This window comes from Chiloscyllium plagiosum, unplaced genomic scaffold, assembly GCF_037043375.1.
Source record: "Chiloscyllium plagiosum isolate Xiang-an unplaced genomic scaffold, Cpla_swu_hap1 HiC_scaffold_38, whole genome shotgun sequence".
Lineage (NCBI taxonomy): Eukaryota > Metazoa > Chordata > Chondrichthyes > Orectolobiformes > Hemiscylliidae > Chiloscyllium > Chiloscyllium plagiosum.
Genome location: NW_028270176.1, coordinates 12,242,493 through 12,270,020, shown reverse-complemented (window position 1 = coordinate 12,270,020; position 27,528 = coordinate 12,242,493). Strand labels below are relative to the sequence as shown.

The 27,528-nt window shown below is 48.1% G+C and overlaps 1 protein-coding gene across 1 annotated transcript; it reads right to left on the bottom strand.

Moving 5' to 3' along the window:
* Nucleotides 1-17,296: 17,296 nt before the first annotated feature.
* Nucleotides 17,297-27,085, bottom strand: prr19 (proline rich 19). The gene is made up of 4 exons (XM_087980874.1): nucleotides 27,011-27,085; nucleotides 20,981-21,787; nucleotides 20,061-20,203; nucleotides 17,297-18,192 (listed from the first exon to the last, which is right to left on the bottom strand). The coding sequence occupies exons 1-4, from the start codon at nucleotides 27,075-27,077 to the stop codon at nucleotides 17,350-17,352; spliced, it is 1,860 nt and encodes a 619-aa protein (XP_087837000.1). The 5' UTR covers nucleotides 27,078-27,085; the 3' UTR covers nucleotides 17,297-17,349.
* Between the last annotated feature and the right edge of the window lie 443 nt (nucleotides 27,086-27,528).

Here is a 27,528-nt window from a genome sequence, read left to right as displayed (position 1 = left end):
GAAAGTAATTGGGAAATTTTCCACACCGCTGACAAAAAAAGCAGTACTACGGTTCCTGGGGTTGAGCGGATTTTACTGAAAGTTTGTGTCAAACTTTAACAGTGTGGCTGTTCCACTCATCGAACTGTTAAAAAAGTGTCAAAAGTTTCAATGGATAGCCGACTGTCAAAAGGCATTGGACAGCCTAAAAACTGTGTTAACCACTGCCCCAGTATTAGCCACACCAGATGACATGAAGCCTTTCAAGATGGCTATCGATGCCAGTGATGTGGATGTCAGTGTGGTGCTCCTGCAGGAGGATGACGAGGGAATAGAAAAACCCTTTGAGTATTTTTCCAGGAATTTGAATGTTCATCAACTGAAATAGTCAACGGTGGAGAAAGAGGCTTTAAGCTTGGTGTTGGTATTAAAACATTTCAGTGTTTATATTACCAACAATGCATCTGATACAATCGTATACACTGATCATAACCCACTGACATTTGTGGAAAAGTTTACAGACGAAAATACCAGACTGTTTAGACGGAGCTTGTTGTTGCCGCCATTCAGTGTGACAATTGTGCACATGCGGTATGTTGTGAAAACGTGATTGCCGATGTGTTATTGAGACTCAAATGAGATACAGAGGTGTTCAGTGGCAGGTGTATCACAGCCTGAATTTGCATGTGGTTGTGCATGTTTGCATCTTTACAGTATAATGTATATGTGTGTTTAGACTACTAATCAGGTTTTGAAGGGTTAAAAATGAAGCCATCTTTTGGTATTGATGTTTTTTAAGGGGGGAGGTGTCACAAAGCTAGTCCCTTTTTTTCCTAAAAGCTGTTCCTTGGCTCAAGGATTTTGTCCTTGATTTTGTTTGGAGGGGCAATAGACCGGGCTGGGCTCCGATCAGTCTGGTTTGGCACAGAGATGGAAAGGATTTTGAGAGGCCTTTTGTTTATATGTAAACAGGTGAGACTTCAGGCCAAGGTGGTCATGTTTTAGAAGTGCCCTGTATAATGAAAGGAGAGTGGTCAGCTTTCTAGCTGAGCTGAGCAGTTTTAGTTCAGCCCTGAACTGGAAAGTTGTGCAGGGAGCTGTGTGGAAACTCTCTCTCTTTTCTGCCTCTGAACTTCAACCTGTAAGAATGTGTTCCATTTATACTGGGTTTTAAAGGGAGTTTGCTTATTGGGACTGTTGTGTACATTCGGAACAGCATAATTAAGTCTAGTTGGATAGGCTGAGTTCTGTAGGGATTCTTTATTCTGCTTTTTGGGTTTCATTGTGTAATTTTATGAGTAAATTTTTGTCTGTTTTAAAATCTAGTAGTCAACCTAGCTAACTTAATCTGGGTAATTTTCACTGTACACTTACCGAAACAAATTGTAAAATTATAGTCTGGGGCTGCCTGCTTAAGAATGTTTTGAATGGTCTGGCTCGTCTATAACATAATGTACTTTAGGTATGAGATCCCATTTCAAATCATTGTTTTAAGCTGAGATCCAGCTTTGTTTTGACAGAGAAGAATCTTAAATTAAATAAACCCCTTCATCATGTGTGCATGCGCTCGCAAGAGAGAGAGTGTGTGTGTGTGTGTGAATGTGAGAGGTCCAGGACATTCAGCCTCCGATCTTCGGGTGACCGTCCTCCAAGGTGAACTTTGAGACAGAGACAGACAGACAGACAGAGACAGAGAGACCGAGAGATAGAGAATGAGTGAGTGAGTCAGAGAAACTGAGAGTGTGAGAGAGAGAGACAGAAAAAGGGATACTGAGAGAGCGCGCATGAGTGAGACAAAGACTGAGAGAGAGAGAGAGAGAGAGAGAGTGAAACAGAGATCAAGAGAGACAGACAGAAACTGAGAGAAAGTGTGAGTGAGACAGAGGGAAAGAGATAGAGATGGGGAGCCCGAGAGAGAGAGAGCTGGATTGAGAGAACGAGCGAGAGAGAGAGAGAGAGAGAGAGAGAGAAAGAGAGACTGTGCGTGAGAGAGTGAGATAGAGGGAAACTGAGAGAAAGAGAGAGAGATTGAGAAGGAGAGAAGTGAGCAGAGAAGCCGAGGGGAATGAGTTAGATATTGACTGAGAACAAAAATGATCTCTCAGCCTTGTGTGTAGATTACTCACTCACTCTCTCTCTCAGTAACTCACTATCTCTCTATCCAAAGCCCTGTGCCTCACATTTTCTCCATTAATTTATCATTTTCAATTTTTCGTTCTCTCAGTCTGCTGTCTGAGCCCTCACTATCCATGTGGAGTGGGTTGTATTCAAGTTAGCCCCTCAGAGCCAGAGAGAGAAATAGAGAGACAGCTGGGGTGGAACTGAAAATCAAAGAGAGAGATAAAATGAGGGTCCGAGAAGGAGGAAGGAGGGTGGGAGATAGACCTGCCTGCTGGAAGTGTATCGCTGTGTATCTGTGTGTCGCTGCTTCTGATTGTCAGTTTGTGAGGCACTGCCTTCTCTCTCTTTGAAGACTTAAGACCAAAGAGACACTTTGGGGACCACATCTGGTCAGTGTTGGGGGTCTGGAGGCATCTGATGAAGACAGAACATCCTGGCAGCTTTTAAGGGAATCAACACCCCTGACAGAAGGTATGATGAAGTGAAAGATGGACAATGTCAGCAACACAACAAAAAACTGAGAAATTCAACAAAGTAATCCTGACATTACTGTACGCTGGAGTATTAATCCATGACATAAAAAACCCTACACTACTGTCAATGGTAACATAATCCCTACTCTACTACACCCTGGATATTAAATCAGTAACAATACCTCTACACTATTGTATCCTGTTGTGTCAGTAATATAATCCCTACACTCTCGACTGGGGAGTATTATTCAGTACAATAAACTCTACATTACGGTACCTTGGTTTATTAATCCCTAGAGCATTGTACCCTGGATTATTATTTAATAACTTAATCCTTACACTATTATATTCTGGAATATGAAATAATAACATAATCCCTCTATGACTGTACTCTGGAATATAAATCGCAATGGTATTCATTCAGGACTTTACCTTGGGACGTTAATCAGGAACATAATCTGCTGCAGTACTGTCCCTGGATTCCCACAGTCTTCTCTCTGTCTCTCTCTCTCTCTCTCTCTCTCCCTCTGAATCCTCTTCTGTCCAGCCCCCGTTTTGTAGTTGTTCCAGTTCTGGTCACATCCCAGTCACATTCTTTATTTCCATTGGCGAGTATAGGAGGTTACAAACCGAGGAATGGAGAAAGGATCATTGTAATGTTCCAATCAGCAACAATTTCATCACAATATTATCGACCTCTCATTTGTCACTGCCCTCCTTGCTCTCATCCCCTCCCTATCTCTGTAACCCCCTCCAGCCCCTACACCCCCTCCATCCCCTACACCCCCTCCTTATCTCTGTAACCTCCTCCAGCCCCTACACCCCCTCCTTATCTCTGTAACCTCCTCCAGCCCCTACACCCCCTCCCTATCTCTGTAACCTCCTCCAGCCCCTACACCCCCTCCCTATCCCTGTAACCTCCTCCAGCCCCTACATCCCCTCCCTATCTTTGAAACCTCCTCCAGCCTCTACACCCCCTCACTATCTCTGTAACCCCCTCCGACCCCAACACCCCTTCCAGTCAGTCAAGGGGCTTGTGTGATTCCATGTGATACACATGGGTGGGGTGTAGGGGCTGGAGGGGGTTACAGAGATAGGGAGAGGTGTAGGAGCTGGAGGGGGTTACAGAGATAGGGAGGGGTGTAGGGACTGGAGGGGATTACAGAGATAGGGAGGGGGTGTAGGGACTGGAGGTGATTACAGAGATAGGGAGGGGTGTAGGGGCTGGAGGGGGTTACAGAGATAGGGAGGGGGTGTAGGGACTGGAGGGGATTACAGAGATAGGGAGGGGTGTCGGGGCTGGAGGGGGTTACAGAGATAGGGAGGGGTGTGGGGCTGGAGGGGGTTACAGAGATAGGGAGGGGTGTAGGGACTGGAGGGGGTTACAGAGATAGGGAGGGGTGTAGGGGCTAGAGAAAGTTACAGAAATAGGGAGGGGAGTAGAGGCTGGAGGAGGTTACAGAGTCAGGGAGAGATGTAGGGGCTGGAGGAGGTGGTTACAGAGATAGGGAGGGCATGTAGGGGCTGGAGGAGTTTACAGAAACAGGGAGGGGTGTAGGGGCTGGAGGAAGTTACAGAGATTGGGAGGGGTGTAGGGGCTGGAGGGGGTTACAGAGATAGGGAGGGGTGTAGGGGCTGGAGGAAGTTACAGAAATAGGGAGGGAAGTAGAGGCTGGAGAAGGTTACAGAGTCAGGAAGAGATGTAGGGGCTGGAGGAGGTGGTTACAGAGATAGGGAGGGCATGTAGGGACTGGAGGAGTTTACAGAAACAGGGAAGGGTGTAGGGGCTGGAGGAAGTTACAGAGATTGGGAGGGGTGTAGGGGCTGGAGAGGGTTTCAGAAATAGGGAAGGGTGTAGGGGCTGGAGGGGGTTACAGATATAGGGAGGGGTGTAGGTGCTGGAAGGGGGTTACAAAGAATGAAGAGAGGCACACTGTGTGGAGGAAGTGACAGAAATAGGGAAGGGTGTAGAAATACACTCAAACACACTCCTTCATACACGTATTCTCTCACAGACACTCACTTTTGGACATGCCCACTGACAACACTGTGGGTTTACCTACAGCGCATGGACTGCAGGGGTTCAAGAAGGCAGCTCACCACCATCATCTTCCCAAGGGGTCAACTAGGGACAGACAATAAATAACAGGCCCAATGACACCTTCATCTGATGAAGCACACAAATCAAATCAGACACTTGCTAATGGTTTTGCCATTTTCCGTTCTGTTGATTTTCCATCCTATTGTTAATTGAATAATTAGCCATTAATTATAGAATCATAGAGATGCACAGCATGGAAATAGACCCTTCGGTTCAACCTGTCCACGCCGACCAGATATCCCAACCCAATCTAGTCCCACCTGCCAGCACCCGGCCCATATCCCTCCAAATCCTTCCTATTCAAATACCCATCCAAATGCCTCTTAAATGTTGCAATTGTACCAGCCTCCACCACATGCCCTGACAGCTCATTCCATACACGTACCACCCTCTGCGTGAAAAAGTTGCCCCTTAGGTCTCCTTTATATCTATCCCCTCTCACCCTATACCTATGCCCTCTAGTTCTGGACTCCCCCACCCCAGGGAAAAGACGTTGCCTATTTACCCTATTCATGCCCCTCATAATTTTGTAAATCTCTATAAGGTCACCCCTCTGCCTCCAAAGCTCCAGGGAAAACAGCCCCAGCCTGTTCAGCTGCTCCCTGTAGCTCAGATCCTCCAACCCTGGTAACACCCTTGTAAATCTTTTTTGAACCCTTTCAAGTTTCACAACATCTTTCTGATAGGAAGGAGACCAGAATTGCACGCAAAATTCCAGCCAATATCCTGTACAGCCGCAACATGAACTCCCAACTCCTGTACTCAATACTCTGACCAATAAAGGAAAGCATACCAAATGCCTTCTTCACTATCCTATCTACCTGCGACTCCACTTTCAAGGAGCTATGAACCTGCACTCCAAGGTCTCTTTGTTCAGCAACACTCCCTAGGACCTTACCGTTAAGTGTATAAGTCCTGCTAAGATTTGCTTTCCCAAAATGCAGCACCTCGCATTTATCTGAATTGAACTCCATCTGCCACTTCTCAGCCCATTGGCCCATCTGGTCCAGATCCTGTTGTAATCTGAGGTAACCCTCTTCGCTGTCCACTACACCGCCAATGTTGGTATCATCTGCAAACTTACTAACTGTACCTCTTATGCTCGCATCCAAATCATTTATGTAAATGACAAAAAGTAGAGGACCCAGCACCGATCCTTGTGGCACTCCACAGGTCACAGGCCTCCAGTCTGAAAAACAAGCCTCTATCACCACCCTCTGCCTTCTACCTTTGAGCCAGTTCTGTATCGAAATGGCTAGTTCTCCCTGTATTCCATGAGATCTAACCTTGCTAACCAGTCTCCCGTGGGGAACCTTGTCGAACGCCTTACTGAAGTCCATATAGATCACATCTACTGCTCTGCCCCCATCAACCTTCTTTGTTACTTCTTCAAAAAACTCAATCAAATTTGTGAGACATGACTTCCCACGCACAAAGCCATGTTGACTGTCCCGAGTCAGTCCTTGTCTTTCCAAATACATGTACATCCTGTCCCTCAGGATTCCCTCCAACAACTTGCCCACCACTGAGGTCAGGCTCACCAGTCTAATGTTCCCTGGCTTGTCTTTACCGCCCTTCTTAAACAGTGGCACCACATTTGCCAACCTCCAGTCTTCCGGCACCTCACCTGTGACTATCGATGATACAAATATCTCAGCAAGAGGCCCAGCAATCACTTCTCTAGCTTCCCACAGAGTTCTTGGGTACACCTGATCTGATCCTGGGGATTTATCCACCTTTAACTGTTTCAAGACATCCAGCACTTCCTCCTCTGTAATCTGAACATTTTGCAAGATGTCACCATCTATTTCCCTACAGTCTATATCTTCCATATCCTTTTCCACAGTAAATACTGATGCAAAATATTCATTTAATATCTCCCCCATTTTCTGTGGCTCCACACAAAGGCCGCCTTGCTGACCTTTGAGGGGCCCTATTCTCTCCCTAGTTACCCTTTTGTCCTTAATATATTTGTAAAAACCCTTTGGATTCTCCTTAATTCTATTTGCCAAAGCTATCTCATGTCCCCGTTTTGCCCTCCTGATTTCCCTCTTAAGTATATTCCTACTTCCTTTCTACTCTTCTAAGGATTCACTCGATCTATCCTGTCTGTACCTGACATATGCTTCCTTCTTTTTCTTAGCCAAACCCTCAGTTTCTTTAGTCATCCAGCATTCCCTATACCTACCAGTCTTCCTTTTCACCCTGACTGGAATATACTTTCTCTGGATTCTTGTTATCGCATTTCTGAAGGCTTCCCATTTTCCAGCCGTCCCTTTACCTGTGAACATCTGCCTCCAAACAGCTTTCGAAAGTTCTTGCCTAATACCATCAAAATTGGCCTTTTTCCAATTTAGAACTTCAACTTTTAGATCTGGTCTATCCTTTTCCATCACTATTTTAAAATGAATAGAATTATGGTCACTGGCCCCAAAGTGCTCCCCCACTGACACCTCAGTCACCTGCCCTGCCTTATTTCCCAAGAGTAGATCAAGTTTTGCACCTTCTCTAGTAGATACATCCACATACTGAATCAGAAAATTGGCTTGTACACACTGAAGAAATTTCTCTCCATCTAAACCTTTAACACTATGGCAGTCCCAGTCGATGTTTGGAAAGTTAAAATTCCCTACCATAACTACCCTATTATTCTTACAGATAGCTGAGATCTCCTTACAAGTTTGTTTCTCAATTTCCCTCTGACTATTGGGGGGTCTATAATACAATCCCAATAAGATGATCATCCCTTTCTTATTTCTCAGTTCCACCCAAATAACTTCCCTGGATGTATTTCCGGGAATATCCTCCCTCAGCACAGCTGTAATGCTATCCCTTATCAAAAATGCCACTCCCCCTCCTCTCTTGCCTCCCTTTCTATCCTTCCTGTAGCATTTGTATCCTGGAACATTCAGCTGCCAGTCCTGCCCATCCCTGAGCCATGTTTCCGTAATTGCTATGATATCCCAGTCCCATGTTCCTAACCATGCCCTGAGTTCATCTGCCTTCCCTGTTAGGTCCCTTACATTGAAATAAATGCAGTTTAATTTATTAGTCCTACCTTGTCCCTGCCTGCCCTGACTGTTTGACTCACTTCTGTTCTCAGCTGTACCGTCTCAGATTGATCTCTTTCCTCACTATCTCCTTGGGTCCCTCCCACCCCCACCTTACTAGTTTAAATCCTCCCAAGCAGTTCTAGCAAATTTCCCTGCCAGTATATTAGTCCCCTTCCAACTTAGGTGCAATCCGTCCTTCTTGTACAGGTCACTTCTACCCCAAAAGAGATTCCAATGATCCAAAAATGTGAATCCTTCTCCCATACACCAGCTCCTCAGCCATGCATTCATCTGCTCTATCCTCCTATTCCTGCCCTCACTAGCTCATAGCACTGGAAGTAATCCAGATATTACTACCCTTGAGGACTTCCTTTTTAAAATTCTATCTAACTCTCTGTAATCTCCCTTCAGAGTCTCAACCTTTTCCCTTCCAATGTCATTGGTTCCAATGTGGACAATGACCTCCTGCTGGCCCCTCTCCCCCGAGAGAATATTCTGCACCCTCTCTGGAGACATCCTTGATTCTGGCACCAGGGAAACAACACACCATTCTGCTTTTTCTCTGCTGGCCACAGAAACGTCTGTCTGTACCTCTGACTACAGAATCCCTTAACACAATTGATCTCTTGGAAGCTGACGTATCCCTCGTTGCATCAGAACCAGTCTCAAAACCAGAAACTGGGCTGTTCGTACTACGTTCCCCAGTGAATCCATCACCCCTGACATTTCCCAAAACAGCATACCTATTTGAAATGGGTATATCCACAAAAGACCCCTGCCCTAGGTGCCAACCTCTCTTACCCTTCCTGGAGTTAACCCATCTATGTGACTGTATCTGAGACTTCACCCCTCCCCTTCCTATAACTACCATCCATCACATACTGTTGCTGTTGCAAATTCCTCATCACTTCTCTCTGTCTCTCCAACCGATCCAGGTCGATCTGATTAGATTCGCATCCAACAGCATTTATTGCAGATATAATCCGCTGTAAGTTTTAAACTCTCTTTAAACTCCCACATCTGACAAGAAGTACATATCACTGCAAAGGCCATTTTTGCTCCTTCACAATCTACAGACCCAGAAAATAACACCGTCTTATTCCTCTACAAAACACTGACCCAGATTAAATTAAGAGCTATGGCTCATATTTTAAGTTTAATCAAGAGACTTATCTCTAAAAACATATAATCAAGAAAGAACCCACTGTACTCACTAATACAGTCTTTCTCTTGGTCAGACTTAAAACAACAATTAACTTATCTGATTCTGTGTTGTGAACTTCGCCCAAACCGGATCCTTCAAGATTAGTTGTGAAATTCACTGTTTGTTAATTTTCCCAGACGCACTCCGATGTCCAGCGACACATGAATTCAAAACAGCAAAGGCAGTAACTGTGCAGGTGTTATCTCTCTCTCTGTCTCTCTGTCTGTCTGTCTCTGTCTTTCTCTCTGTCTCTCTCTCTCTCTGTCTCTCTCTCTCCTGCACTGTCCTCACCATGTGTTTCCTTTGTCTGCTCTTCTCCCTTTTAAAACTGCTGTTGTTTTGACTTTTTGTTTCCGAAGTTCCAAAACAATGCAACAGCATATAAAACAGTAATTGCTGCTCCTGGAATTCGAGGAAGTCACCTCCAACACCTAAAATACCTCAAAACAAGGAGCAGCTCTTACAGCCAGAAATTTTTCCCATCGTCCATTCTTGGCTTACCCAGAATCCAATCCCAGAGGAGGTTTGGGGTATGAAAGTGCAGAAAAGAGGAATGAGGTAGGCCAATCAGCCCATTGAGTGAGACAGCACCTGGAGTGTTGTGTACAATTATGACCTCCTGAATTCTGATTCGTCAGACTGTTTGGTGAGATCAGCTATTGTCCAATGAAGAAGGGTTGTGTAAGGTGGGTCAGCACTCTTCGAATTTGTGAGGAGATCTCATCGAAATACCAAAGGTCCAAGTGTGTTTGACCGAGAAAAGACAAGGGGCAGTTTCCCAGCTTTGAAAGAGCCTCACCATCTGGGGAATGGGGCAATCATGATGAGGAGGCGGACATTTTGGATTGAGATGTGGAGACTTTCCTTCCCTCAGGAATCCCCTCCTCCCGAGCCTCGTGGCTGCCTTGTCATTGAGTACACGTCTGGCATAGGGCAACAGGTACTGGGATCCAATGGAAAGTCAGGCATAAAAGGGGAAGATGGGTGCGTACAATAAGATAGATGATCAGCTATGATCCTACTGTATGCTATAGCAGGTTATAGAATCATACAGCATAGAAACAGAGCCTTTGGTCTGACCAGTCTGTGCTGACCATAATCCCAAACACAACCAGTCCCAGCTGCCTGCTCCTGGCCCATATCCCTCCAAACATTTGCTATCCATGTACTTGTCCAAACATCTTTTAAATGTTGTAACTGTACCTGCAACTATCTCTTTCTCTGAACGTTCATTCTACAAACGAACCATCCTCTGTGTAAAAATATTACCCCTCGTCTTTTTTAAATCTTCCTCGTCTCATCTTAAAAATGTGCCCCCTAGTCTTGAAATCCGCCACCCTCGGGAAACGACATCTGCCTTATCTATATCCCTCATAATTTTATAAACTTCTATTAGGTCGCCTCTCGACCTCCTTCATCCCAGTGAAAAATTCCCACACTCTCCTTATAACTCAAACCCTCCATTCCTGGCAACACCCTTGGAGATCTTTTCTGAACCCTCTCCAGCTTAATAATGCCCTTCCTATAACTGGGTGACCAGACCTGGACACAGTTCTCCAGAAGAGGCTTCCCCAATGTCCTGTACAACCTCAACATAACGTCCCAACTACTATACTCAAAGGGCTGAGAATGAAGGCAAACGTGTGTGTGTGTATGTGTGTGTGTGTGCGAGAGAGAGAGAGAGAGAACAATGGGAGAGTTGGAGTGTGAGGGAGGGATAGAGAAAGTGATAGTGACAGCCAGAGATGGATGGAGAGAGTTTGGGAAGATTAGAGAGGGAGAATGGAAGAGATGGAAACTGGGGGAGGGATACTGGGAGAGAGAGAGGAAAAGAAAAAGGGAGAGGATAGGGAGGGAGGAGAGAAAGAGATGGGGAGGGATAGAGAGAGAGGTAGGTGGACGGAGGGAGGAATTATAGAGAAGAAAGGAGAGATAGAATGAATTGGAAGGGAAAGAGAACAGGTGATGTGATGTGAAAGAGTGATGTGAATATAATTTGCCACTCACCCACACAAAGCCCAGATTAAAGTAATGATAATAAAGACCATTAGGTTCTCTGAAAGATTAAACAGAAAACAGTCTAACTCCAAGTTGACTGGAGCCCATTGGGTAGAGGATAGAGCACTGTTCATAGCACTAGGTCAATTGCAGGACGGCCTTTCACGGGGTGCCCTCTCCTCACCCTCACCCAATTTTGATATGAAGTTGAAACCTTTAAGTGATACAACCAACGATTTTTCTAAAGGACAGCGATGTCTATGACTCTTCAGACTACAGCTGAATATGGAATTCTCAATCAAACCTCACAATCCTAACCTTTAAAAGGCAGTTGGATGGGTACATGGACCAGAAGGGTTTAGAGGGAGAGAGGCCAAATACTGGCAAATGGGTCTAGGTCAGATTGGGATGTTTGGTTGGCATAGACTGGTTGGACCAAAGGGTCTGTTTCCATGCTGTATGAATCTATAATCATTTGACTTTGCACAAAAACACAAAGAGACCTCTGATTCTGAGGGAATGGCAAAATGTACCTCTGTATTGTTTGTTTTCAATGCTCTTGCCTTGTTTTCAGCTTCCTTGCTGCATTGCTGTGATTCCTGATTTTAGTCCTCCAGCCAATGGCGACAACCCGTATTGTGCTGGCAATTGTCCTCCTCTCTCCGTTGAGGCTTCCATTTGGGACCGCCCAAGTGCAGAGCATTTAGAATCCCTCCTGGTAAATCATAGACATATTCCCATGTACAACATGGGCCTGTGCACAACCACTCCAATCTTATCAAGGTCCAGCTATCTCAGTTCAAAGTGATTACTAGGAAACATGGGTAGATTTCTGCAGTTGCTGCTGTATATATCAGTTGGCAGGCAAAGAATGAAACCATCCTCTACATCTTTATAACAATGTGACGATACTATGGATTAAAGAGGTATATTTTCTCCTGGGTTTTTATGAAGAGAGGTTGAGACGGAGGTAAAAGCGGTCTGCTCAAAGCCAGTAAACACTTTGTGAAGCACTGGGTTTTGGTTTGAAGTGGAACAATAGAAGCAGCCTGAATGGGTGGAGCCCAGCTCCCACAGAACCAGGATTTTTAGTTTTAATTTTTCAGTAGCTGTTGCGGGGGTCTTGAAGCTGGGTAAGGGAGCTGTTATTTCCCTCTCGGTTACAGCTGGAAGCTGGGGTTCTCTTCCTGCTGCTGGAATTGCATGTGAGACAATCTGTTTTACTGAATTTGCCTTTGGAAAGGGTGGGTTTTTGGGAAGTTACTATATTGGAACAGTTACTGCTTAGTAATTAATTAATCTGTTGTTCTGTTATGTTTTCCAATATGGCTAAGTTATTCTAATTCTTTCTTTAACGATCGTGTATGAATAAAGTGTGTTTTGCTTCAAGCCTGATAGTTTGACAAATAGAATTATATCTGGAATGCAATGCCTGGGACTTGCTTTTTGTGGAAGAATTTGACCAGAATTGACACATATGTGTGGAAGCCATCTTTGTCACAAAGAATCTTTGCAGTAGAATGTAGACTGCTAACAAAGTGCTGGTAGAGCCTAAGCTGAAGAATTGGTTTTGATAACACGCCCTTGCAGCTACAAACTGGCTCCATTCCTCTGGCCCCTGAGACACAGTTCTGCTTCATAAATGATGTATTGTTCATTAGGCCTTTATCGGTTTATTTCTGCCTAACTAAACCTGCAGTATAAGGTAACATTCAGTTTTGTAGACATTAAGAAATGTAGATCTGGACAATGGATGTGGACCTTACGACTGCCCCTCGGTTGCATAAATAATGGGCAGTGGGCTTGTGATATACTATATAACTTGCAACATTCTGTATTTCATTGGAGTGCATTGGACTTCTCCAAACAAAGATGATCATGCCCCACGGCCATGATTAAAAGCTAGTTAATTGCTCAAGGTCTCGACTCCTGACTATTTTGATCTAAACGATCCGGCAAAGATTTACTTTTCCCCAACACCTTTAAAATAAGAAAAATGCAGGGTCTCAGCTATCTCATTGATATGTTTGGGATGGGGTGCGGGGGAGGTGGTGTTGGTCTGGTCCATTACCGTAAAACACAGACTAAGAAAGGTCCCCCACATGGCAGACTGATAGAAAAGATAAGATTGCATTCAAACCAAAGGAATTTGGCAAATTGGATCCACAATTGGCTGAGTGGCAGAAAGCAAAGGTTGAGAGGATGGTTTTTCTGACTGGAAGGCTGTGTCCAGTGGGGTCCCACAGAGTTAGTCTTGGGGCCCTTGCCATTTGTGGTTTATATAAACAATTTAGGCTTGAACATTGAAAGTGAGTTCATGGATCATCGGTCAGACCGTATTTGGAGTATTCAGATCTGGGCACCTTACTTAAGGAAGGACGTTAAAACCCTAGGGAGAGTGAAAAGGAGATTTTACTGGAATGATACCAGGAACGAGGGACTTTAGATACAAGGAAAAGTTAGAGAGATTGGCCTTATTCTCCTTGGAGCAGAGGGGATTAGGGGGTGACCTTATTGAAGTGTTCAAAATGATGAACCATTTTGACAGGGTAAGGAAGGATATTCTGTTCACACTAAATTGTATGTTAAAAACTATTCAGGTCACAAGTGACCTGAATTCAAGATTGTGAGAGTATGAGGAGTGAGATGAGGAGATACTTTCTTTACTCAGAGAGTTGTTAGGATTTGGAACGCGCTGGGAGAGTGATGGGGGTGGATTCCATACAAAGTTCCAAAAGAGAGTTGGATCTATATTTTAAAGTGTTGAATTTGGAAGGGTACAGAGATGGGGTTGGAGAATGGGGCTAGCTGGGTAGCTCTTTCAGGATCCAGTACAGACACAGTGGGTTGAATGGCCTCCTTCTGTAAAATTTGATCATTCTATGTTACAAAAATTGAATATAGACGGGCAAGTCACATGGGCTGTTCAGTGAAAAACGGAATCCTCTCCAGAAAACTGTGAGGGGATGTACTCAGGCAGGACCAACAAGGCTTGGGAGTACATGATGAGCAATAGGACCCTGGGAAACACTGAGGGTCAAATACCCTGAAAGGATCAGGACAGGTGGATAGGTAGTGAAGAAGCTCACAGGATACTTGCCTTTATTGGGCGGGGCATCAAGTTAAAGAACAGGGAGGTGACGCTGGAACTGTGTAAAATGTTGGTTAGGCCACACAGTGAGAGTATTGTGTGCAGTTCGGGAATCCACACTGTGGGAGGGATGGGATCGTACTGGGAGAGGGTACACATGGAGATTTACCAGGATGTTACCGTGGAGGCTGGAGAGTTTCAGGGATGGAGAGAGATTGGATAGACTCAGGTTGTCTTCCTTAGACCAGAGGAGATTGAGAGGGAACAGGATTGTGATGAATAACATCAGAAGGAGCATGAGTAGAGAAAAAGAAATGTTACCCCCTTGATGGAGGGATTGATGAAAAGGGGCAGAGATTTACGGTAAAGGGTAGGAGGTTTGCAGGGGATGTGAGGAAAATCGTTTTCACCCAGAGGCTGGTGGGGAATCTGGAGCTGACTGCCTGTGAGGGTGGGACAGGCAGGAACCCTCATTACACTGAAGAAGGATTTAGACCTGACTCTGTAATCCTCTTCCATCAGCCCCGAACCCCGTGACAGCTCCCAATTCCGATATTGTTGGGGAACAGCCATGTTGAAGATTGGATAGCAGGAAAAGCCGTTCCGGATTCCAAGGAATCCCAGCATACACCATAACTGTACTTCAGCCCAATGTCTGTCCACCTGATCCTACCTCCTTTTGATGTCTCAATCCTGGTTTTCCCTCCGACTCAGCCGGGGTATATTTCACCGACCCTCCTTTAGGGCTCCATGTTCATTCTCCGTTAGTCTCTCGGTTCCCTCATTAACACAGCCATTGGTCCACAGAATCTGGCTTCAATCAGCTTGTGCTGGTATTTATTGTAAATCATTTACAATCTCCCCCACCCCCTCTCTCAAACAGCTCTGTGGCTGTCTTTACAACCCAGCCACTCTCCTGGGGAGGTTAGGACAATCACATCCTGACAATGAAGAAATATTGCTATGTGGCTGTTAACTGTCTCACATCACACCACCATTCTCTAAAAGCATCCAAACACAAGGTTCAGTCAAGTGCTCAGTGACTACTACGTTAATCCTTAGCGTCTTTTTTTCTGGGTCAAATGCGGAACACTTACATAGACTGTCCTCGTGCAGTCAAACTGTCCACCAGACCTCTTCACTTCAAGGTTTCCCTCAACTCTCCCTCACTCAGGCTCCCCCTCAATTTTCCCTACCCTCCCTTGCTGGGATCCTCCATTCCCTTCCTCGCTCGGATACACTCCTTCACCCCTCACTGGGACACTCCCTTTCCTCCCTCACTCAGACTCCCACTCATTGGGACACTCCCTCCCCTCCCTCACTCGGACTCCCCCCTCTCTGGGAAACTCCCTCTCGTCCCTCACACAGACCCCACACTCACTGAGACACTCACTCCCTCCCTCACTGGGACACTCCCTCCCCTCCCTCAGTCGGACTCCACCCTCACTAGGAAACTCCCTCCCTCCCTCCATCGGACACCCCCTTCACTGGGACACTCCCTCCCCTCCCTCAGTCAGACTCCCCCCTCTCTGGGAAACTCCCTCCCCTCCCACACACAAACCCCACACTCACTGGGACACTCCCCTCCCTCAGTCGGACTCCACCCTCACTAGGACACTCCCTCTCTCCCTCCATCGGACACCCCCTTCACTGGGACACTCCCTCCCCTCCCTCACTCGGACTCCCCCCTCTCTGAGAAACTCCCTCCCCTCCCTCACACAGACCCCACACTTACTGGGACAATCCCCTCACTGGGACACTCCCTCCCCTCCCTCACTGGGACACTCCCCTCACTGGGACACTCCCTCCCCTCCCTCACTGGGACACTCCTCTCACTGGGACACTCCCTCCCCTCCCTCACTGGGACACTCCCTCCCTCCGTCGGACACCTCCTTCACTGGGACACTCCCCTCACTGGGACACTCCCTCCCCTCCCTCACGAGGACACTCCCTCCCTCCGTCGGACACCCCCTTCACTGGGACACTCCCTCCCCTCTCTTACCCAGACCCCACACTCACTGGGACTCTCCCTCCCTCCCCCAGACCACACACTCACTGGGACACTCCCTCCTCCCTAGGACTCTCCCTCCCCTCCCTCACTGGGACTCTCCCTAAACCCCCCTCATTCAGATGCTCCCTACCTCGCTCTGACTCTCCCACCCCTGTCTCACTCAGACTCCCCCCTCCCTGGGACTCTCCCTACCCCCCTCATTCAGACAACCCCTCCCTCGCTCCAAATCTCCCTCCACCCCCCCTCACTCAGACATCCCCCTCACTGGGACACTCCATTCTCTCCCTCACTCGGAATCCCCCCTCACTGGGACTCTCCCTACACCCCTCATTCAGACGCCCCCTCCCTCGCTCTGATTGCCCCTCCACCCCCTTCATTTGGATGCCTCTCTCACTGGGACTCTCCCCTCTCTCCTTCACTCGGAATGCCCCCTCACTGGGACTCTCCCTCCCCTCCCTCACTCGAACCCATCCTCACTCGGACTGTCCCAGTCCACCCTCACTCAGACCCCAGCCTCATTCAGACTCTTCCTCCCCTCCCTCACTCGGAGTCCCCTCTCACTGGGACTCTCCCTCCCCCTCCCTCACTTGGATTCCCCCTCACTGGGACATTCTCTCTCCTCCCTCACTCAGACTGCCCCCTCACTTGGACTTCCCCTCACTCAGAGTCCCTCCTCACTGGGACTTTCCCTACCATCCCTTGCTCAGACTTCCCCCTCCCTCGCTCCAACTCTCCTCACTCCCTCACTCGGACTCGCCCTCCCCTTCCTCACCTGGATATCCCTGGTGCCCAGGGTATTGTTGGATGGGGACAAAAAACAAGAAAGCAGAAAGTTTTCAGCAAAAAAAGGGTTAAATTTAATTCTGTCAAATGGTTGATCTCCAGACTGAGGCGGACAGGAAACCTCCCTCAATAAACCCACCCCCATCGAGGTCAGCTCTGGGCTGGATTGGGAGGGGGAGGGTGGAGGATTGGGGTGGTGGGGGGGGGGGGGGGAGGGTGAAGGAAAGGTAACATAATAACCAAACCCACCATCTCCAGGGAGCTGTCAGTGCCCCCTCCCCCGGGCAGCCATCAGTGTTCCCTCTCCGCCTCCCCTACCTTCTTCCTCCGACAGCCATCAATGCTCCCCTCCCCCAGGCAGCCATCAATGCCCTCTCCACCACCCCCCCAACCCCGGGCAGTGTGGGCAGTGCCCCCTCGCTGGTAGATGGTCAGTGCCACCTCTCCCCCCACCCACCCTGGGCAGTGGTTAGTGCACCCTCCCCTCCCCCCACGCAGTGGTCAGACCAGGCAGTGCCCCCTGCCCAGTCAGTGGTCAGTACAGCTTCATCCTGGGGTAGACCCAGGGCTCAGGGCTTGTGGGCTTCCAGGTGGGTGTCTGAGAGGCTCTGCCCCAGCCTGGCACTGGAGAATCAGCCCACTCCAAGGCCCCTGACGGTGGGTAATAAAAGGCCAGGGGAAGCGGCAAAGCCCCTGCTTGGGCCTGAGCTGGCCACAGCCAGGGGTCCAGACCGGCACTGCCACAGATGGACTGGCGCCCCCTGGTACCGGTGGCTGACTCAGTGGCCCCCTCCAACACCTGTGGGCGGTACAAGTTGCCAATGTCTCCTAAGGGCAGACCCCTGATCCTGTGCCCCTCGGGATCGCCAGTGGTAGGGCCCTGTAACCGTTTGGGAAAGTGGCTGCGGCCTGGTCCATCCCGGGCCTCCCAGCATCTCGCCCGGAAGCCGCTGTCCTTCCCCAGAGTGAAGAGCTGACCTTCGGGTGTGCTGGCGGCTGGTGGCAGTGGAGACAGGCCACAGTTCCTCTCCATCCCGCTCACTGCTCTGGTCAGCAGATCCCAGGCGCTCTCTGACCGGCTCGGGGAGAGGACAGGGCTCGGAAAAATGGCACCACCCACTCGGGCTGTCTGCAAGGGCCCAGCGTTTGCCCAAAAGCACATTTGCTGAGGCCTGGCGCAGTGCTGCGATGTAGGCCTCTCCTGGACCTGACTCCTAGGCCTCAGGAGATGGTGACTGGCCTGAGAGGCAGTGATCAGAGTGGCTCCGTCAGTCACTTCCTGCTGGAGACAAGGGGCTGGAGAGGCTGTGGCAGTGGCAGCATGGACACATACTGAGAAACCATCGCTCTGCTGCTGTCTATACCAAACGCGATTCATCTGGGGACCAAACCAAAGGGAAGGTGTCAGTGAGAGGCAGACATACTCAGGAAGAGACAGTAGCTGGAATAAAGGATGATGCTGACTGCTCAGATTCACAACCTGCCCTATAAGGAGAGCTGGGGAAAAAAACTACACCTCAACACATAACACTACCACACACATACAGACAGACACACAGTCACACACACACAGACACATAGACACAGACACACACACAGACAGACATACACGCAGTCATACACACACAGACACAGAGACACAGACACACACAGATACAGTCTCACACACACAGACAGACACGCAGTCACACACACACACAGATATACAGACACACATACAGACACACACACAGACATAGACACAGATACACATTCTCACACACACACACAGACAGACACACACAGTCACATAGACACGCAGTCACACACACACAGACACACACTCAGATACACAGTCTCACACACACACAGGCACAGATACACAGTCTCACACACACACACACACACACAGACACAGACACACACACACACAGATACAGTCTCACACATACACAAACACAGATAAACAGTCACACACACACAGATACACAGACACACACACAGATACACAGTCACACACACACAGAGACAGACAGACACACATGCAGTCACACACACACACAGACAGACAGACATGCAGTCACACACACACAGACACAGACAGACACACACACCTCTTTCTCACTTTTCTTTGCTCTCAGCAGACTGTAACTATCAGCAGGATATTGGGTAAGATCACACAGTGAGACTGTCACAGCTCTCCCCACCTAGTCACACAGTCAGACAACACAGAAACAGTCCCTTCTGACCATAATCCCAAACTAAACTAGTCCCACTTGCCTGTGCTTGGCCTCTCCATGTCCTTATCCCAATGTCATTTAAACATTGCAACTGTACCTACATCCACCACCTCCTCTCGTAGTTCATTTCACACACGAACTACTCTCTGTGTAAAAAAAGTGTCTTTCTCCTCTCACCTTAAAAATGTGCTCCCAATCTTGAAATGCCCCACTCTTAGTGAAAAGACAACTACCATTCACCTTATCGATATACCTCATGATTTTCTAAACCTCAGCCTCCTGTGCTCCAGTGAAGGGAGTCACAGCCTATCCAGCCTCTCCTTTTAACGCACACTCTCCTGACCCGGCAACATCTTCATAAATCTCCTGTGAACCATTTCCAGCTTCATAATATCCTTCCTGTAACAGGGTGACCAGAACTGAACACAGTATTCTAGAAGAGGCCTCACCAACGTCCTGTACAACCTCAACATGATGTTCCCAACCCCTATACTCAAAGCTCTGAGTAATGAGGGCAAGTGTGCTGAACACCTTCTCCACCACCCTGTCGACATGTGACACAAACTTCAAAGAATGATATAGCTGAACCCCTAGGTACAGTTGCAATGTTTAAATGACATTGGGATAAGGACATGGAGAGAAAGGGTTTGGAGGCCAAGCACAGGCAAGTGGGACTAGTTTAGTTTGGGATTATGGTCAGAAGGGCCTGTTTCCGTGTTCTGTTCTACAACACTATCCAGGGCCCTACTTTTAACTACTATCCTTGTTTGTTGTACCAAAACGCAATACCTCGCATTGATCCAAATTAAACTCCATCTGCCACTCCTCAGCCCATTGACCCAATTGGTCAAGATCGCGTTGTAATCTGAGGTAACCTTCTTCACTGTCCACTATGCCACCAATTTTGGTGCCGTCTGCAAGCTTACTTACCATTTTCTGTATTCTCATCTAAATCGTTTATATAAATAACAAACAAAAGGGGACCCAGCACCAATCCCAGACATCTCCCTTCAAAAGGTCCTGTTACCATCAGTGGTGTTGAATGCACAGGAAATTCACAATCCTGCTCCTTGCGGACCAGGGAGGTCTTCTGTGTTAGCTGGTCCCCCGAAGGTGAGGTGTTACTGGCAATGACGTGCCCTTTAGGTGGGTCGGTGCCTGAATGTGGCCCTGAGAAGACATAGTGGGTTCAGTCAGTTTGCAGCAAAATCAGAAAGAGAGAGAACATCAGGAGATTCGACAGTAATACGATCACAGAACGAAAGGGAAGGGGGCTGGTGATGATTATAGTGAAGGGACACGGTGTGGGTGTTAACAGCAGAATAAATCAAAGCAAAACTAGACAGACAAAATGGTGGGGGCGGAGGGGGGGGGGGAATTCAGCACCAAGAACAGGCTTACGCGCTGAAATTGTTAAATGCCATGTAGAGTCCTGAGGCTGGAGAGTGCCCGCGAGGAAAGGGGGAGTTGGGTTCGGCAGCTTGCTTTGGGCTTCACTGTTGGGCTCACAGTACGGTGAGCCGCGGACAGTAACACCAGGCAGGACTTTGCAACGCTGGGTGACTGCAAGGTCAGGCTCATGTCATGGCCTGAGCGGGGCTGCTTTGTGAATCCGTCACCCTGGGCTGCGCCTGGTCTGCCCAGTGAGGAGAGCCACCCCACTGCAGACAGCGGACCCTGGCAATCTGATTGGAAAAACTGCAAATAGATTGCTGCTGAAAGGAGGGACTGGGCCTCAGGCGGCCCTTCGGATGGTCGGTGCAGACTCAATGGGCCGAACGACTACTTTCCGCACTGCAGGACCTCTGTTCAGAATAGCAGCCACATGCGAGGCTACGCCTTGGCATTTACCTCCCTTTGTCTGTCTGTGTGACGGTTCCATCAGCTGTGAAGGGGGCAATATGGGGGGGGAGGGGGTCACACTGATTTGCAAGGGGCCGCTCTTACTTGATATCTCTGGGGCGTTGGTGGCAGAAGTGTTGCCCTCCAGCAGCCTCGCTGCCCAGCGTCCATGCCTCTTGACCAGGAGCTCCAGCAGCTGCTGCTGCGTCTGCCGCACCAGGGTCTGACCTGGGAATGCCCGCTGGGTGCCCAGGGCCCGGAGGAGCTTCTGTGCCACCTCGTCGACGGGTGCGGGGGGTCGGTGTGTGACCGTCGGTTGGCACCCCTTCCTCGCTGGCTCTGGTGTCGGGGACCTCGGTTCCTCCACTGGGGCCGGCAGCGGGGTGACTTCCTTCCCTGGCAGAGGTGTGCCGCCCAGCGAGGCGTCCTTGGCAGTTTGGGGTGCAGGCTCTCTGGCATCACCTTGCCCGTCGCTCAGGGGGAGCCTCTCGGCGGCGACAGACTTGACCTCCTTGTTGAAGATGCCCAGGTGCCGCTGGGTGAGGCGGTTCTGGGTGATCACCCAACTGGAACAGGCGGAGGGTTTGGCAGCAGCCCCCGGCTCAGCCCTGACCCGCTGGCAGTGACACCCGCTGGCTTTGCCCGCTCGCTGAGCCCAGGGTTTGCGTCGAGGTGGCTTCTCGTCAAGGTCCCGGCCAAACTTGGCACGGTTCAGCTCTCGCCGCGTCTTCCTGCGCTTCACTTTGACGGCCGCGTTGCAGGTCTGTCCTGGTGCAGGACGCGTGTTCGTGACGGCCGAGGGGGGGCGGCCCTTCTCACGGGGTGATCCCCTCAGCGCTGACTCAAAGTACTTCAGGATGTTGCTCCTGTTTGCTGTGTGATGGTGGCTCATTGTCAGCCCGATCCCATGACCTGAAAAGACGAAGACTGCCATTGATAACTCACACCATTTGGCCCTCTCTGCACTGACCCTTCCATCAAACTCTCCAAGTTCCTTACTCTGTTTTCAGTTTGGGCGTCACTCCTCACTGGGAATCTATTCCCACAGTTGTCACAAAAATTAAAGATTTTAAAACACGTCCAGTATCTCCTGTCTTCTCAAGCAGGTTGGCGGAGAGGAAGGAGCACGTGGCCTCACTCAATATGAATTGACATTCGTTACAAAGTTATTAAACCCTGACTTATAAATGATAAAGCTGATGGCCATGATTTGGAGGTGCTGGTGTTGGACTGGGATGGACAAACTTCAGGGCCCCAGCTATGCCTGTCTCTTTGTTGGCTACGTGGCACAGTCTATCTTCCGCGGTTACACCGGCACCACTCCCCACCTCTTCCTCTGCTACATTTGCTGGCTGCATCGGCGCCACCTCATGCTCCCACAAGGAAGTTGAGCAGTTCATCAACTTCACCAATACGTTCCATCCCAACCTTAAATTTACCTGGACCATCTCTGACACCTCCCTCCCTTTCCTGGACCTCTCCATCTCCATCAATGACAACCGACTCAACTCTGACATGTTTTACAAACCCACCGACTCCCACTGCTACCTGGATTCTGCCTCTTCCTAACCTACCTCCTGCAAAAATGCCATCCCGTATTCCCAATTCCTCCGCTTCTACCGTATCTGCTCCCAAGAGGACCAGTTCCACTACAGAACACACCAGGTGGCCTCTTTCTTCAAAGACCATAATTTCCCTTCCCACGTGGTTGAAGATGCCCTCCAACGCATCTCATCCATGTCCCGCACCACTGCCCTCAAACCTCACCCCTCCAACCATAACAAGGACAGAACTCCCCTGGTCCTCACCTTCCACCCCACCAACCTCCACATAAACAGCATCATCCGCCGACATTTCTGCCACCGACAAACGGACCCCACCACCAGGGATATATTTCCCTCCCCACTCCTATCAGCTTTCTGCAAAGATCGTTCCCTCCGTGACTACCTGGTCAGGTCCACGCCCCCCAACAACCCACCCTCCTGTCCTGGCACCCTCTCCTGCCACCACAGAAATTGCAAAACCTGTGCCCACACCTCCCTCCTCACCTCCATCCAAGGCCCCAAAGGAGCCTTCCACATCCATCAAAGTTTCACCTACACATCCACCAATGTCATTTATTGTATTCGTTGCTCCCGATGTGGTCTCCTCTACATTGGGGAGACTGGACACCTCCTAGCAGAGCGCTTTGGGGAACATCTCCAGGACACCCGGACCAATCAACTACACCGCCCTGTGGCCCAACATTTCAACTCCCCCTCCCACTCTACTCAGGACATGGAGATCCTGGGCCTCCTTCACCGCCACTCCCTTACCACCCAACGCCTGGAGAAAGAACTCAACTTCCACAAAGGTTGCTGAAGTGATTCTGGTTTGGGACAGCACGGTGGCTCAGTGGTTAGCACTGTTGTCTCACAGCGCCAAGGACCCGGGTTCAATTTCCATCTTGGGCGACTGTCTGTGTGGAGTTTGCACCTTCTTCCCGTGTCTGAGTGGGTTTGCTCTGGTTTCCTCCCACAATCCAAAGATGTGCAGGTTAGGGTGGATTGGCCATGCTAAACTGCTCATAGTGTCCAGGGATGTGTAGGCTAAATGGGTCAGCCATGGGGAAATGCACAGTTTCAGGGATATGGGTGGGTTGCTCTTCAGAGGATCGCTGTGAATTTGATGGGCCAAATGGCCTGATTTCACACTGCAGGGATTCTATGATTCAGGTTTTATTCAGAATCTTGATAATGCCTCTGGTTTGTATGAGGCACAGGGTGGCTATTTCACTGATGGCAAAGCGCCCAACTTATCTATTAAAAGTTACAGCAACTGCTGACAGAAAGATAGAAAACCTGGCTTTCTTCAGGTTTAAAGTGGCTTACTGCAGAGACAGGGAGAGTGCTTCTGGCTGGTTCTACCTGGGAACCAACAGAACAGAGAACATTGGTGGGCGGCACAGTGGCAGTGGGCTGCACGGTGGCACAGTGGTTAGCACTGCTGCCTCACAGCGCCAGAGACCCGGGTTCAATTCCCGCCTCAGGCGACTGACTGTGTGGAGTTTGCACGTTCTCCCCGTGGATGCATGGGTTTCCTCCGGGTGCTCCGGTTTCCTCCCACAGTCCAAAGATGTGCAGGTCAGGTGAATTGGCCATGCTAAATTGCCCGTAGTGTTAGGTAAGGGGTAAATGTGGGGGTATTGGTGGGTTACGCTTCGGCGGGTCGGTGTGGACTTGTTGGGCCGAAGGGCCTGTTTCCACACTGTAATGTAATCTAATTACAGCGCAGTACAGGCCCTTCGGCTCTTGATGTTGCACCAACCTGTGAAACTGATCTGAAGTCTATCGAACCTACACAGTTCCATTTTCATCCAATGACCATTTAAATTCCCTTAAAGTTGGTGAGTCTATTACTGTTGCAGGCAGTGCGTTCCACGCCCCTACTACTCTCTGAGTAAAGAAACTACCTCTGACATCTGTCCTATATTTATCACCCCTCAATTTAAAGCTATGTCTCTTCATGCTAACCATCATCATTTGAAGAAAAAGGCTGTCACTGTCCACCCTATCTAACCCTCTGATTATCTTGTATGTCTCAATTAAATCACTTCTCAACTTTCTTCCCTCAAGTCTCTCAGCATTTCCTCACAAGACCTTCTCGCCATTCCCCAGGCAACATCCTAGTAAATCGCCTCTGAACCCTTTCCAAAGCTTCCACATCCTTTCTATAATGCAGTGACCAGAACGGTACGCTCCAAATGCGGCCGCACCAGAGTTATTTACAGCTGCAGCATGTGGCTCTGAAACTCAATACCTCTACCAATAAATGCTAACACACTGCATGCCTTCTTAATAATCCTATCAACCTGGGTCGCAACTTTCAGGGATCTATGTACATGGACACCGAGATCTCTCTTCTCTTCTACACTGCCAAGAATTTTACCATTGGCCCAGTACTCTTTATTCCTGTTATTCCTTCCAAAGTGAATCACCTCACACTTTTCCACATTAAACTCCATTTGCCGATCACATGGTTGTCACTGATTCACCAGCTTGCAAACCAGTCACTTCTAGATGCATCTTCATCAATACACAGGCCCTTGACTCCAGCTTGTCTGCAAACATGCTATAACCCATAGCTATGCCAACAGTACTCACAATGAGGGTCGAGTTACTTGCTGTCAAACCAGTCAGCAAACAGTTATTTTCTCAATTCAGACCACAATTATGGAAATACAAAATTGCTAAAATCTGGTCTTTACAACAAGTCATCCTTTTCACAAACCAGCACAAAGATAATGTAAATAGTAGGCAGATGTTGGCCTAGTGGTATTACTAATCCAGAGAGCCTGGGGACCTGGGTTCAAATCCTGCCATGGCAGACGGTGGATTCCAAAAATGTGAAATCCATAAATATCTGGAATTAGAACTCATTTAAACCATTCTCGGTTGTCAGATTATTTTAGGGAACAAAACTGCCATTCTTACCTGGTTTGGCCCAAACGTGACTCCAGACCCAAAACTTCACACTAATTAGCAAATGCTGGCCTGGCCAGTGACAGCCACATCTCATGAGTGAATTAAATAAAACACAGGAACAGACCCTATATCCTACCTGTGTCGACTGTTATTAGGCCAAAAGCATGTATGTTCACTTTAAAATAGAGAGTGTTTTCTGGATATTGAAGTAAACTTCAAGTGCAGGCTCAGCTGCCCAAATGGAAAGGCTGGGGAAGAACACGTTCCAAAATAGATACATGTAACAATTGGCCATGAAATGGATACCTGAGTTTTGGTTGCTGTTTTGACAACAATTTGAATTTAACCAACTAGCTTAAATTAACCCCAATCAAGTTTGAATTTATTGTTTTGACAATATCAGACCAATGACAGGGAACGATGTTGGGGGTATAAATGAAAATTGGTCAGAGCAACTGCCACAGAACAGCAGAGCAATTGCTGTACACTCAGAGAGCTAACTGCCCATCTAAAATCTTACTCTCAAAGAAATTAGAAAGCACTCTATATGAAAAGGTACCTTTTTCTTGTAAAACATACTCACAATGGAAGAAAGACGATGAACCAGGGAGATCAGCAGATAAAACATCGAAGGCAGCAGAGAAGACAGAGACTGTGTGGATTTAAGATGAAGTCAAGGTAATAAGTGTGTTACTGGAGCAGTGTGGTAATAGGATTGTGTTCAGTTAGGGGAATGGGATTTCAGTTTGTTAATGGTTTTGTTTGGTGTTCGCTACTGGAGTTAGGAAAATAAATCGTGGAAATTAGGAGTTCTCTTCCACTCCCTCATACTTTTAACAGATTACGAGGTGTATTTTTCTGGGTGTCTGGTTTTAATTAACCTCCATGATATAACACTACCATGATGCCATTCTAAACTAATCCCATCTGCCTGGACATGGTCCTTATCTCTCTATTCGCTGCCTGTTCATGTGTCTGTCTAAATGCCTTTTAAACATTGCTATTGTATCTGCTTCTACCACTTCCCTGGCAGCACATTCCAGACATCTACTGCCCTCTATATAAAACACACCCCTTGTACCTTTACTTTGAACTTTCCCTCTCTACTGTATTGAGGGATGAACCTGGCCAGATGATTGAAGTTTCAGTGGTGGAGCATACTGGGAACAGTGATCATAACTTAGTTAACTTTTAAAATAGTTAGCGTTAAGTATAAGACTAGCCTTCAGACGAAAGTGCTAAACTGGGGGCAGGCTAATTCGCTAATTACAACAATATTTGGTAGGAACTGGAGAAATGAGGTTAGGGCAGCTGCTGGGGGGGAGGGGGTAAATCCACATCTGACCTGGGAGTCTTTTAAAGGCCCAGGTGATCAGAGTTTAGGACCTGCATATGCCTGGAGATAAGACAGAGAAGGATGACAAGATTTGGGAAACTTGCATGAGGAACGATATTGAAAGTTTAGTTGAAAAGGAAGTGTAAGTAAGCTTGCGGAAAGGCAAATCAGAGAAAGCCCGTGAGGAATATAAGCCAGGACAGTATTTATTGACGACATCCAAAAGGCAGTGACCGTGGCGAGGTGTGGAAGTTGCACAGACACACAGGGAATGATTGAAAGAGAATTCAATACAGAGGAGTCTGCACAGCATGCAAGAGTGTGGGGTTTACTCACAGACTAGGAGCAGTCTGTAATCGAGGCTCAAGGTTGTTGAGATCAGGTAACAGCAGCCAATCATCATGGGGAGGCACAGCACTGCTGGGCAGGTGAAACAAAACAGCATGAGCACTTTACAAATTAACACAGAGTTCCCCGATGCTTAGTCTCCCCGGTGTGGTATCTGCGCTGTGCTTTCAAACCACAGATATCTCAAAGCCCCAAGGGCAGCTTCACAACCCAGCAATACCAAAGCCACACAAAGAGCACGTCAGACAGAGAGGCACCAACAAGGATATGCTCCAGGAACAGGACAATGAAAGAACCTCACCACTTCAGAGGAGATATTAACACTTACCTATGAAGAGGAATGGAACCATCGATACTGTCAGGATGTTCCACTGTGTGAAGGAATAGGACATTCATCCGATAACTGTTTTCCATTTAGCATCCTTGCAACTAGATTACTCCATTTGCAGATACGTTGTATGTTCCCCATTTCTTAATCAGCCTTATTGTGCAGCATTATAATAAAA

What these genes read in the sequence shown, in the direction of transcription:
- prr19 (XM_087980874.1), bottom strand. Translation starts at nt 27,077, where the DNA reads ATGATGATTGGCTGCTGTTACCTGATCTCAACAACCTTGAGCCTCGAT. An exon ending in TTACAGACTGCTCCTAGTCT is followed by an intron (nt 21,788 to 27,010) that starts GTGAGTAAACCC and finishes TCGTCTTTTCAG; the next exon opens with GTCATGGGATCGGGCTGACA. An exon ending in TGCATTCAACACCACTGATG is followed by an intron (nt 18,193 to 20,060) that starts GTAACAGGACCT and finishes TTTGGTCCCCAG; the next exon opens with ATGAATCGCGTTTGGTATAG.